This window comes from Galeopterus variegatus, unplaced genomic scaffold (genome assembly GCF_000696425.1).
Source record: "Galeopterus variegatus unplaced genomic scaffold, G_variegatus-3.0.2 Scaffold2913, whole genome shotgun sequence".
In the NCBI taxonomy this organism is placed as follows: Eukaryota; Metazoa; Chordata; class Mammalia; order Dermoptera; family Cynocephalidae; genus Galeopterus; species Galeopterus variegatus.
Window position 1 is genome coordinate 237078 of NW_007729024.1, and position 13670 is coordinate 250747.

The window sequence follows — 13670 nt, forward strand, 5'->3', positions numbered from 1 at the left end:
CTTCCAGGGGTCTGATTCTCCTTTTTAATAGTATCTCCATGGCCAAGATTTTTTTTGTGTTTATTTTGGTTGTCAACTACAAATTACCAGATACTATAGACATTTTGATTTAGTAGGTTAGATTGGCCCATAAATCAGCATTTTTTTAGCAACAACTCCATTTAATTTTGGCACAGGTAGTCTATGAAGTATATTTTTTGAAAAAAAAAATTAGTTTTTCTTCCACTTGCAATACACAACTTTAATTTTCAAGAATCTGTATTACTTCCAAAATTCAACTCAACAATTATTTACTTAGGTAATAAACATTCATAAATCAAAATAAGGCAATATTGACCAGGGAAAGGACCACTTATTTCTCCATTAATCCATCCATCTATCAATTAATTAATTCACTTATTTGGCAAGTATATCTTCAGTGTCTACTGTATTACAAGTCCTCTGTTAGACTTTAGGGATGCAAACGTGAACAAGAAAAAATTGTTGCCTTATTAGAGTTTTCAGTCTGGTTTAGCAAACAGAAAATTTAGTAATTAAAATAGAAGTCTTCATTACAGGGTCCTTGGATATCACAGTGAAGCTCCTAACCTAATCTGAGAGCAAAGAACATTTGCCGAAGAAAGTATTTCTGAATTGTGACCTGGGGAGCAAATAAGAGGTATTCAGGCATAGAGGGGAGAAAGATTATTCAAGGCAGTAATAAAAATCCACTCAAAATCCTGTAGGAGAGGAGAGCGGGGGAGGTGAGGGGCTGAAAGGCTAGAAAATAGGGTAGTCCCTCTCAGCAAGCTGAGGAGATCAGGGTTGCCAAAAAATGGAACAGAAAACAATAAGGATTTGAGACAGGAAAATGACATAGTAAAATGTATGCTTTAACAGTATATTTCTGGTTGTGATGTATTGACATCACATTGACATTGATTGAAGGAAGCCAAAACTGAAGTTCACAAAGATTTTGCATTAATGAATGTACAATCTGACACATCCTTATCCTCCCCATTTTCACTCTTGCTTCATTCCATCTCCTCTTTCTGCGGTGCTTTTGCCAGTCTTTACTAGTGAATGAAACAGCCGTCCTACAAGACCTTCATGAAAACCTGTCCTTTCAGCTAAAGAATGTCGCTCCCGATTTATAACACCTTTTAGATAACATAGAACTTTTTTCCTTTCTTTTTTTCTTTTAAGATTTGTGTCATTTCATTTTTGAGACCATAATCGGAGAGCAGGAATTGTGTCTTGATTCATCTTGGTGCTGTCTATGGCACCTTGTGCATAATAATTACTCAAATATTAGTTAAATGAAGGAAAGCAAAATAGTAATCTCTAGGAATATATTATAAAATTCCTATGAGAAAGAATTGCTACTTACATTTCCTTACTTTTCTTATAGACCTTTAGCATTCTGTTATGTTTATAGAAATCACTCAATAATATATATTTTTATTTAAAATATTATTTTCATGATTATTAAATCAACAGAAAATAATAAACAATCATTTATAACAATATTTATTTCTTTACTGTGGTATGATTCATTTAATCTGTGATTTTTCAAGAAAAATAGATGCCAGTAATAAGATCAACATTGACAAAATCTCATGAATAAATTTCTCTTTTTCTCTCCTCCCCAGTAAATTATATAACAAATGTGCTTTTCTATAAGCACTTTTGTCTTTTGGTCATCGTTAAATGCATGCTGTCCAAGCCACTGACACATGACATCCATCAGTCCTGCCTTTCTCTATTTTGGTAACATCACTGATGTAACCACTCTTCTGCTTAACTTTTTACAGGCCAAAGATGTTGACCTTGGAGCAAATGTGTCTTATAGGATCAGAAGCCCAGAAGTGAAGCATTTTTTTGCACTGCATCCATTTACAGGAGAGCTATCCCTTTTAAGGAGCTTGGATTATGAGGCTTTTCCAGACCAGGAAGCAAGTATCACTTTTCTGGTGGAGGCCTTTGATATTTATGGAACAATGCCACCTGGTATTGCTACTGTCACAGTGATAGTAAAGGTAAGGGATAGAGATGACTTATGGTTGCCTACTATGCTCAGTCTACATGTAGCTACTGATTCTTATATTATACCTATAGTATTGTTTGGCAATAATTTATAGTAACACAGTGGTACCAGACCCAGAACATAAGTTTTTTTAATATGAAGTATTTATGAAGACTTGAGAAATAACTATATTTTCTAACTAGGAGACAAATTTGAAAGAGGCACTAAGTATGAGTTCAAAGAATGTGGCTGTTTGAGTCTGCCATTAGTGCTGCAACTTCATCTAGGTCACAACTTCTCTACTACGGTTTAGTCCAAATTCTACAGCACCAGGGATAATAACTTTGCCCAAATTCTTCAATTAAAAAAATTAGATTATAAAAAACTGACTCTGAAAGGTTGAGTTTGTAGGCTTCACAAATAATTAGTTTGGTTTAGGCTGCAAACCCAAGACTCAGGGATGATATCAGCTTCAGTCATATGGAATTGAGGTTATGTTCTAGCTCAAACAGTTTTCAAGCTCTGTGACCTCGGGGACTTTGTTAACCTTTGTGGATTTGTTATCTCATTTATAATAATACCCTGTGCCAGATGATTGCCTGAGAGAGCATGGCATCTTTAACATTTTGAGATTCTAGTAATTTTTAAGGTACACTTTAAAAGTAGATGTAAAAAAAAAGTCATAAAAGTTCATTAGTTGTCAAATAGTAGTGCATATAAAAGATCACCTGATCTTCATCCTAAAGTTTCAGATTCCTGTGTTCCATCTCCAAATAAGCACTTTTCAATGGGGACCATCACAGACATCAGCATTTTAGAAAAGTACACAGATAATTCTTATACCAGATGTCAGAATATCACATGCTGAGAAACATGCTTCACTTACAAATATACACATACAAACAATCATTGAGTTACTTTACAAAATGAGTATAGTAAAAAAAAAAATGGCTTTAAATGGCATTTGTTTCTTAGGTGTAAAATAAATAAAATAAGAGTGTATTCTTAATCATGGTATGTTGAAAAAAAATTGTTTCGCTCAAGGAAGAAAATAAAAGCTTGAAGCTATCTTCTCAAAGTGTTTTTTTTTTTTAATTTTTTTTTTGTCTCTGAACAGAGTTTGAATGGTTAAAATGACGGAGCTAGTCAGAAAGAAGCATATACATCTACATAGAGCAAGAGAAAGAGGGAAAGGAAAGTAGAAAAATAGAAAATCTACATGACAAATAAAACACTTTAAAAAGAACCTTAGGGTGACCATATTTGCACGGAGGTTGTCCCCCACCTCCTGTGGAGCTCTCAGTGAAAACATTCTCTAATCTGAATCCTTGAACTTTTGATGGTCAAAAAATTAAGCTGGCTGCTCTGGAGATCCGAACCCTTGCAATTGAAATTCTTAGCTTTAAAGAATTATGGTTTTAATGCATTAAAAATGTAAGTATAAGAGCCGAAACTATAAAACACTTAGAAGAAGATGTAGGTGTAAATCTTCATGACCTTGGATCAGTCAACAGTTTCTTAAATATGACACCAAAAGTGCAAGTTGCCAAAGAGAAAATAACTTGGACCTCATCAAAATTAAAACCTTTCGTGCTTCAGAGAACACCAAGAAAGTGAAAAGACAAACCACTGAATTGGAAAAAAAAACACTTGCAAATCATATATCTGATAAAGGTTTAGTGTCCAGAGTATATAAAGAACACTTAAACTCATCAACAAAAAGGCAAACAACCCAAGTCTCACAGCATAACAATAAGAAGGCAAATAACCCTATTATAAAATGGGCAAAAGATTTGAATAGATATTTCTCCAAAGAAGATATAGAAATGACCCTCCCCCCTCCAAAAAAAAGCACACGAAAATATGGTCAACATCATTGTTCATTAGAGAAGTGCAAATAAAAATCACAATGAGATGCTACTTCATGCCCACTAGAATGGCTTTAATGAAAAATAAATAATAACTCAGAAAACAATTAGTGTTAGCGAGGATGTGTAGAAATCTGAACACCATTACTGGTGGGAATGTAAAATGGTGCAGCCGATTTGGAAAACAGTTCGGCAGTTCCTCAAAAGTTGAACATACAGTTACCACATGACCAAGCAATTTCATTCCCAGGCATATACTACAAAGAATTGATAACATTGGTCCACACAAAATCTTGTACACGAACGCTAATGGCAGCAGTATTCATAATAGTAAAAATGTGGGAACAGCCTAAATGTCCATCAACCAATCAATGTATAAACAAAATGTGGTACATCCATATAGTGGAATACAGGTGCTCCTTGACTTATGATGGGATTATGTCCCAATAAACCCCTTGTAAGTTGAAAATATTGTAAGCTAAGTAGGCGTTTAATACACCTAACCTACTGAACACCATAGCTTAGCCCAGCCTATCCTAAACATGCTCAGAACACTTACAATAACCTACAGTTGGGCAAAATCATCTGGTAACACAGTACACTGCAGATTATTGGTTGTTTAGCTTTGTGATTACATGGCTGACCGGGCTCACCACCGCTGACCCTCATCACCAGAGAGTATTTTACCACATATTGCTAGGCTGGGAAAAGATCAAAATTCAAAATTTGAAGTATGGTTTCTAGTGAATGCATTTTGCTACATCATAAAGTTGAAAAATCCTAAGTTGAACCGTCATAAATTGGGGACTATGTGTATAATTCAGCCATAAAAATGAGTGAAATGCTGATTCATGCTACAACATAAATGAATCTTAAAAACATTGTGCTTAGTCAAAGAAGCCAGACACAGAAGATCACATATTATATGGTCCCATTATTTAAATGAAATGTCCAGAAGAGGCAAGTCCATAGAGACGGAAAGTAGATTAGTGGTTTTCAGCAGATCAGGGGAGGAACGGAATTGGGAACAATTGTTAACAAGTATGAGGTTTCCTTTTGGGGTGATGGAAATGTTCTAGGTAGTGGAGGTAGGCACACAATGTCATGAATACTCTAAAAAAATACCAATTATACACTTTAAAACCTTGAACTTTATCTAAAAAAAAAAGAATTATGGTTTTTGCTTTGGGGAAAATAAATAAAACATAAAGAATCTTATAGCATGTTTCCATAAGTCCATGAATAATATAGATGAATATGAGTACTTAATTAAGAAATGATTTAATTTTACTTTAATATGTATTTTAATTCAAATTTTATTTACAGTTATAACTATGTTCTATAAAAGAAATGTGTGATTGATGATCATGACTCTGATTTTACCAGGTTATAGTAGATATCAAATTTCCTTGTTAAAAAAATAGTGTCCTAAAGCTTATGGAAAAAATGTGGAAAAATATAAACTTTGAATTAAAGTTTATTTACAAGTTCATTTGGTAAGATTAAAATACAATCTTTGGCAATCACACATTGGTCTACCATATAGTGGAGCTATTTGTACTTCTTGCAGTCATTAGAAATATATAACAACAGAAGGGGATCAAAGTTAGTTTATCTAATCCTGGAGATCATGGAGAAAACCATAGGCACCTGTGTTCATTTAAGCTTTGCCACCATTATATTTTCAGATTGTATTTGTTCCCATGAGTTCCTTTTTTTTTATTCTTTTGAGTTGCCTAGAGTTATAATCTGTTGCTTTGTGTTGCTTTGACCCCCATGGATTTGTCACCCTACTTCCCCTGGGTGATGGAGACACAAAGAATTACTCAAAGCCCATCTCTTTTGAGCAGTGAGAGGCCCCAACATGGTTAATCTCCCCCTGGAATCCTCAAGAGAGGGATCCCTTCCTTGGAAATTAACGCCAAATTGGGGTTCTCTTCCTGCATTTATTTTCCAGACCAGGAAGTTACAGGAAGAGAACAAAGGTGGGGTTATAGTTTAGCAATATAGGCTGGTGACTTTCAGTGAAACAAGTCAGATGACATTCCAGTAAGGCAATTAAGTGGTCCTATCAACAACAGCTTGATCTTAACAAAGATTCCTTCTTAACAGCAATTTCTCAGTATCTTTACATAAAATCAGTAACTAGTCTGTCTTTGAGCCAGCAACCTGCTGTGCCACAAATCTTTATCTCATACCAGAGACTTATATCCTGAGGAAAATTTCCTGTTCTCCGCAAGGTTAATATTTGAAACTGCAAGGCTTTGGAAAACCAGGCCCTGTGAAGTAGGCTTTATAGTATATTCCACAATAATCTATAATGTGTTTAAGGTGAATTGTTTAGCAGAGTTTACCTGGTAAATTACTATTTTATGTCATCTGGTTTTTCTTGACTTCCTGAAACTATGGAAAGTTACAGATACATTTCTGTTTAGAATAAGAGAAAATTAGTTTCTGGGATGACTCCAATTCTTGATGGGTGATTTCAGTAGAGGACTATATGTAGCCAGAGTTATACATTTAAAAAGGCAATAGGCAACTTTTCTAAAATGCTTCTTATTTTAGGACACTGCAATGTATAAATGATGGGGGAAAAATTACTTTTCTTGGGTTTTTGTTTGATTATTTAACTGATAAATAACTAGTATATGCTATTGTTTTTCTTAGACAATAAAATATTGATATGAAAACATACAAGATTATTAAAGATTTCACCAACATATAATTAGCAAAATTGTATTACTCCTGTAGGTTGATTTTCTTAACCACAGGATCTTCAGGTCTGGGTTTTTTTTTTTTTTTTTAAGATACTCCTGCAATTGCAGTGAAACACAAAAATTATTCCAGTGCCTTTTCTTCAGACTTGACCAAGCCTAACCTACCAGCATACATTCATACCATTTTTTGCCTGGATTACAGTTGCCATCTCTAAAGTACTTTAGAAAGGAGACCATTAGTCCCCTCCATCCTCATATACCCTAAACCTATCTGGAGCGTGTTATGAGGATCTGGGTTTCTCCTTTTTCAGGGTCCACATGACTATACACTTACTTCTTCCATTCTGTGTCTCTCTATCCTAAAAACTTTGTCTATTTCAGGGGGTAGGAAAGGTATCTGTTTCAGGGAGTAAAAACTTCAGTCAGCACTAAGATTTCTTTGAGAATAGGAACTCAAACTATAATAATCTTTTCTTGGATAACCTGCTTTTCTCTTTGTATCTCTCTTTCCTCAGACAGTGACATTCAGTACTCTAGTCACCTGGGAAAGTATTAAGGGACACTACAAAATTATGGAGAACCTGGGGGGGGGCTTCAATCTATACTTTGAAATATTATTTTGTCACACTATTGTGTTATGATTTTCAGATATTTAGAAATCTGTTTACAAAAATAATAAAGGAATATGGTAATATTGGTAGTTATGAAGATGTCTTGATAGGTAAGCAGATGGAAAAGACTAAGATGATCATGATCTAAATGAACTAATTGAAGCAAAATGGATTCTGGACCAGGTGAAAAATTTAGGCTATCTTACTCTGGTCTATCTTTGTCTACCCATATGGTTTTGTGGAACTGAGCACTTAAAACATTAAAAATAGAAAAATTATTCATTAATTGGTGGTTTTGGACAAAGAGGGAAAGAAAAGACTTGCTATTAATGATCTTCCCCCAGTTCTCAGATTGAAAGAAAGATACGTGAATGGGCCTCTTTCAGGAGGAAGTGGCTGATAATGAATAGTTATAATCACTCATGGAGTCAGTCTTGGTTGCTTTGGATTAAGTTTAAATTCATTTGTTTGGCTTGCCCAGTACCAAGAGAACACTTACCAAACCATGGACACTTGAGAGGCAGTAATGTGCCCCTGATGCTCTATCATGACAGTACAATATTGGTGGAGTCCTGATTTTCATCTAGTCAGAGGAGCTGTGGCTTGAGACACCAGGAGATAGATAGTTCAGGACTCAAACAAAACAGAAACTCCGGACATTTCAAGATTTACAGCATACTTCCTTCCCTGTCTGAAGGGAGCAAATTGAACAAAAGATGACCTCAGTGAACCACCTAGTGGGGAGATAGTCTAGTAGATCTATCATTATTTTTTACAACTTGCTAATTGTTCCCTTGGGATTGTTTGGCCTGGTGGAAATATTTGTTTTGAGCTACGACCTTCAAATTTCCCTCTATTATATTCTGCACTGTCAGATTCTTATTAATGTGTTGTTCTCTCTAATATATTCATCACCAAGTTTAAAGAATGTGAATAGACGGAGGGCAGGTCATAAGGCTGAATCAGACGGTCTTAAAATATCCTCAAACTCTACTATTCTAAAGCTTTAGGACTAAGATGTACCATATTTCCCCTAAAGAACCAAACTGGAAGAAACACTAAAAAAAGGAACATGCCCAGGATTAAGAATAGTATCTCATAAGCAGTAACAATTAATATTTCTATGGGTCTTTTCATGGCTCTGTAAATATCACCTACTGATTCCTGGGAGTCCTCAGAAAGTGCCTTACTCATGTACATGATCAAGTCCTTTTAACCCTCACTGATTATCACATTTGCCCATACTTGCCAAGGCAAATGAGACAAGACTTGCTACTGCCACAGTCTCCAGAATGGAACAGCCTAACAGTGGGGGCAATGGATGCTGATAGCCCTGTTGATATCAGTTATTGCTAAGCATTGTCACCATTTCCCAAAAGGCTCTGTTGTGATGGCCATATCCACCCACTGCTGTAGCTGCTTTCTCCAATCTGATGAACTGGCTGCCACACACTCAGGAGCGCTCTTGATGTACTGGAATCTTCAATATATTCTCTGAAGACCTTAATTCACTGAAGTCATACAATATTCCAAACAATGATATTCTGTGCCTTCAATATCAATAAGTCTGTGTCTTTCAGGATATATTTCATAGAACATTAGTTCCTCAAGATGGCCATGGGTGTATCCTATCCAAAAAAAAAAAAAAGAAATCATAGACAAATAAATTTGGGAAACCCTGGGCTATACAAAAATCAACAGATTTCTGCACTGCAGGCTTCCTTAAGAGTCTTTAGTATGCTAGTGCACATTGTGATTCTTAAGAAAAGAAAATGCAATTTTCCACATTTCCTAAGAATATTTGGTCATGAAATTCTTTCTGTTTGTGAAGCCTCTGGTAGGACTAATTTTCCAAAGAATGCTATTTGGGAAAAATTTTCCTAGATTTTAGTGATAATAAATATTTGTAGAGTGTAAATATTGAATAAGTTTTTAAATATGCAAACACAACTGCTACAACTCTTTCTCTTTTTATCAAGAAAAAAAACTTTGTAAATAACTATAAAAATTATTTCAGGGAGATAGATTAGCATTATGCAATGTTTAGAAGCGTAACAGGTTTCCAAGACAAAAGTATAGTGTTCAATTGGAAGAATTTCTTCTTTTTTTAAATTTATTACTAGCATATTAATTCTTACAAATCATGACATTTCTTTTTGCCTTTTGCCTGACCTATCACTTCCCAATTTCTTTAAAAAATGTAAGAATACTTTTGAAAGAGGTACTTAAAAATTTACCCATGGAATTTTTAATGAAAATTCTACTCAAAGCATCTTATATAGAATATTCTGATGATTTTTTTAGTTTCCTTTTTTTTCATCTCCAAATATCAGAATCATGTGTTTAAGATCTGACATAAAATAACTAAATCATATCTAATATGTATTATTACCTGGATAATCATGAGCAACTTCTCTAAGCTTTTCATATTTGAAATATGGATAATAATAACCAAAATAATAGCCAATATTCAGGCACATTGAGATGATATATTTAACATTCCTAGCATAATGCCAGACATACAATAAAAATAAACCACACACACACAGACACATACACACACACACAGCACTACTATTGTGCCCTTTAAGAAAGTCTGAAATAGAGTGATTATTAAATAGAATCTGCTCAAAGATTATGCTCAGAGTAAGCACATATTCTCCCAATTGATCATAGTGTTATAAATCAGAAAAAAAGTCCCAAAATTTATCAACTCCTTTCTTCCACATTACTATTCTAGCACAAGGAAACCACATGAGGAATGGAATTCTGTATTAAATTAGTGGGTTTGTCAACATTGCACAGTGTTGCCCTCTTCTATTTTAGCCATCTGTCTTCAATGACTCTTTTACCTGCCAGAGTGCGTGAGTGATTGGGCCGTTGCTCAGGTAACTGAGACAGCCTGTGTTAAATTTAGTTAAATTCCTTGCTATATGCTCCCATCATATCCTTATACTTCCTCCTTCATACTTGAAATTATTTGTCATACTTGAAATTATTTATTTAATTTTTGCTTTCCATATTAAATTGTAAGCTCAGTACCAGCAGGCATCATGACTTTCTGGGTTGTAACCATATCCCTGGCATCTAAGCTACTGCCTGATACCCAGTAGGAGCTCCATCAATATTTGTCATGCTGAGAGATTGTGTACACTTTGCTGTTTGTGGCAAAGCGTAACTTCCATTATATCCACATCACGGATATACTACACCCAAGTGTCTAGAATAATTCCAAATCCAGAAATTAAGAAGAAACCTTTTAAGCAGCTAAGAAAGAAGCTTACAGTGCAGGTTTTGATTTAAAAAATATATATATATGAAAGAAGTTGATAACTTGTACTTTAGAGAGACCCATGCAAAACAGAAAATAATTTGTTTGGCAGTTAGAGAAGCCAAGAGGAAAAAAAGAGCAGAAGGCTGATAAAATGAGAAACAGCAAATACAGAGTGTCTGGTAGTGGAAAACAAAGTCAGTAACAGGAAGAAGAATCAACTATATAGTCTGCCAGGGAAGAGTAGGTATCAGTTCTATAAGTCTCAAGGGATGTTGGAGGATGGGACAGCCAAATAGTTCAATATGGGTATTGCTAACACTAGACAATACTACAGAAACAGCTGAAGCCACCCAGTGCCTTACACTATCAGTGTCTCCTCACAGAGTATGCGTTTGATTTTAAGATGAGGGCCAGTATTTGCTGTATTTTCATCATTTTTTTTAAAGATTCTCAAGCTATACTGGTTAGTACTTCCTATTTATCTTCTAAATAGAAAACTTTTTTATACAGAGCAATTTTGACCTGTGATTACAGGAAATCACATTTTTATCATCTGTTTCTCTTTATGTTTTGTGGAACTTCAACTTGCCATTTATTTGCAAATTTGCCTGCAAGTTCTTGTCTCCTGGTATGCTCATTAAAAATATTCCTTGTCTATTTTATAGTCTGCCAAAGTAGAAATGGTTTCTGTAATTCCTTTTGACTTAAATTTAGAAAATAAATAAATGAAACTCGTATTTTCTTCCTGCCAGCTAACTATACCTTCAGGTACAGTTTTATTTGTTTGATACATGAAAACAAATTGTGATCCTTACTAATACAACATTTTTTAAAGAAAAGCATGGTGTCCTAGTTGAAAACCATGATAACATTCAGAATACTCTTTTGAAACATGAAAACTAATTTTTGTTCAGAACAACAAAAACGATAACCACAGGAAGCAAACTATTATGGGTTTTAATGGTATAAATTGAAGAGAAATGTTTCTTTTTGCCAATACTACCCTCTAGTGGAATAATAGGCGATAGAAATGGGTATGGCTTTGGGGAGTTGAGCTTATCTTTACAACATAATAGAACATTTGCACAAGCAGATTTATGTACATTTTTCTTCAGATGTCCCTGAAGCAGATATATAATAAACTATTGATTATGCTTGTTGGCATTGCATTTTAATAAATTTTCTCACTCGAAATAGTGCATTGTGGAAGAACTATGTGCAACTGGCTGCATATCTTAGCCACATAAAAGATTATAATCCCCAAATATGTACAACATGACTTCAAAAGAAATACTGTTACAATAATTAGATTGATTTATTCTTCATCCTGTCAATGACAGGCAAAATAAAGGGAGAGGAGTACCAATCTTTTAATGGTCTTCAGTTACTTACAACCTTAAGTTTGCATCTAATCAGTTTGTGAGGCCAGATTATAAAAGCATCCACGGTGCATTCAGTTAGAAGGTGATTCTATTGAATACTTCCCTAGCAAGGAAGTACTGTATTCAACATTGTAAACAGCTCTACTGACGTATTTGGAAAAGCATATATATATATATGTATTTTTTTTCCTTTAGAATTAAATTTTTCAAAAAGTACATTGTAACATTAAAGTTTTAAATTTCTCCTGAGAGGGAAGAAAATTCATAGGAACATATTGAGAGTGTTGAGCTTTGGTAACTCATGCAATGAAAAATCGCAATATTGGACTCCTTTTTTAAACTTCAGAAGTTACAATTTAAGGGTGCAAGAGGATTTTCAACTCTTTACTTACAAGATCCACTCATAAAATTAATTGCACCCTTGTAGAAAAACAGGAGAAAGTTTGCATGCAAATATTTAATATATTTACTCTCTGCCTGGAACCTCAAGATCAATATCTTACACAGCCCTCATGGTTACAGAGAACCAGTGCTTCCTAGATTCATTCACTTGTTCAGATTCTAAAGTCAATAATTTAGAAAGGCAGTCTTCTTTTTCGTAGAAGAGGTTGTAAGCACTGCATGTCAAAACAGAGAAAATGATGTTTTATATTTTAGTTTCGCTTACTGTTTGAGACCTCATTTCTTATTAGAGTGTGCAGGTTTATTCACATTCAGTACTCAGAAGTCTACTTTATTGTGAACATAAAGAAAGCTGTGTTTGATTATAAGAGATAATCATCCTGACCTCTTTGCAAAAAAAAGTTTACTATCAGTTAATTTGTGTTTTCGATGTATGCTGTATGGGAAAATTGTTGCATCTGAACAAACACCAGACTATTGAGAATATTTTTTTCTTTTGTTTTTGATAATAAGTGAGAAAAAGGTGCCTTAGAGGGGAAGAATAGATAATTTAGAAATTTAGTTTTGTACCCAAAAATGTTTGACATGAAGTACCCAAAACACTGCAATGTCTAATGATTATTTAAGAAAAAAGATCAGCCATATTAATCAGCATTACTTACTGAGAAAAAAATGATATACAATTCTCTATAAAAGATAAAATGGTTCAGAAAAAAATCATCTTGTTCTCAGGGAATTTTATTTATTATTTCGGCTCTTCCAAATAAGTAGATTAATTTAGTCAAAATCATTAACCTATCTGTGGATCAATGTCTTTACTAGTCAAATGGCAGTTAAGTGACACGAAGGCAGGGACATCTTTTTCTTGAATCACCACAGTATCCCCAATGCCTACCCTTGACACATAAAAATGGGAGGGACTTGATGAATATTTATTTAATGAGTGACACTACATGAGTAACAATGCACATTTATCTCCAAATTGTTCAAATAAAATAAGATGCATATAAATTGCTTTGAAAAAATCCTTAAGTAAATTCACATTGTTTTCTGTCTATAAGTACATCTAATCTTAAATGCCATGTTGTAGTGTGCTGCAGGGAAAACCTTCTTTCATCATGCCACATTTGTAAAAATGTAAATTAGCATCACAGAATATTTCAGTTTGCCTTTAAAATGTTCTAATTATGCCAAGTATATAAAGTAATTAGTAGTTGCTACAGAAACATATAAAATGCTTTTTAAAAAAGCAACTACAAAATATTTTTTTTAAAAAACTGTCTTTAACTGCTGCCTCATAGAATTGCACTCTTTCAGAAATTTGTTCCTACTTGTTTTTTTTTTTTTTTATGTCTTTTGTCTTTTGTCTTTTTCCGTGTCCGGCAACGGATCGCAACCCTCAGTGTTGCCC

The 13670-nt window shown here is 34.1% G+C and overlaps 1 protein-coding gene across 1 annotated transcript in view; it reads left to right on the top strand.

The window, feature by feature from the left end:
• LOC103599321 (protocadherin-15) overlaps nt 1–13670 on the top strand; it is a gene marked incomplete at both ends in the record, with an annotated part of 204472 nt that overhangs the window by 189664 nt on the left and 1138 nt on the right. The window contains one exon of the mRNA XM_008583428.1: nt 1794–2018. Within this exon, the coding sequence (XP_008581650.1) occupies nt 1794–2018 (225 nt within the window). The remainder of the gene's footprint in view (nt 1–1793; nt 2019–13670) is intronic.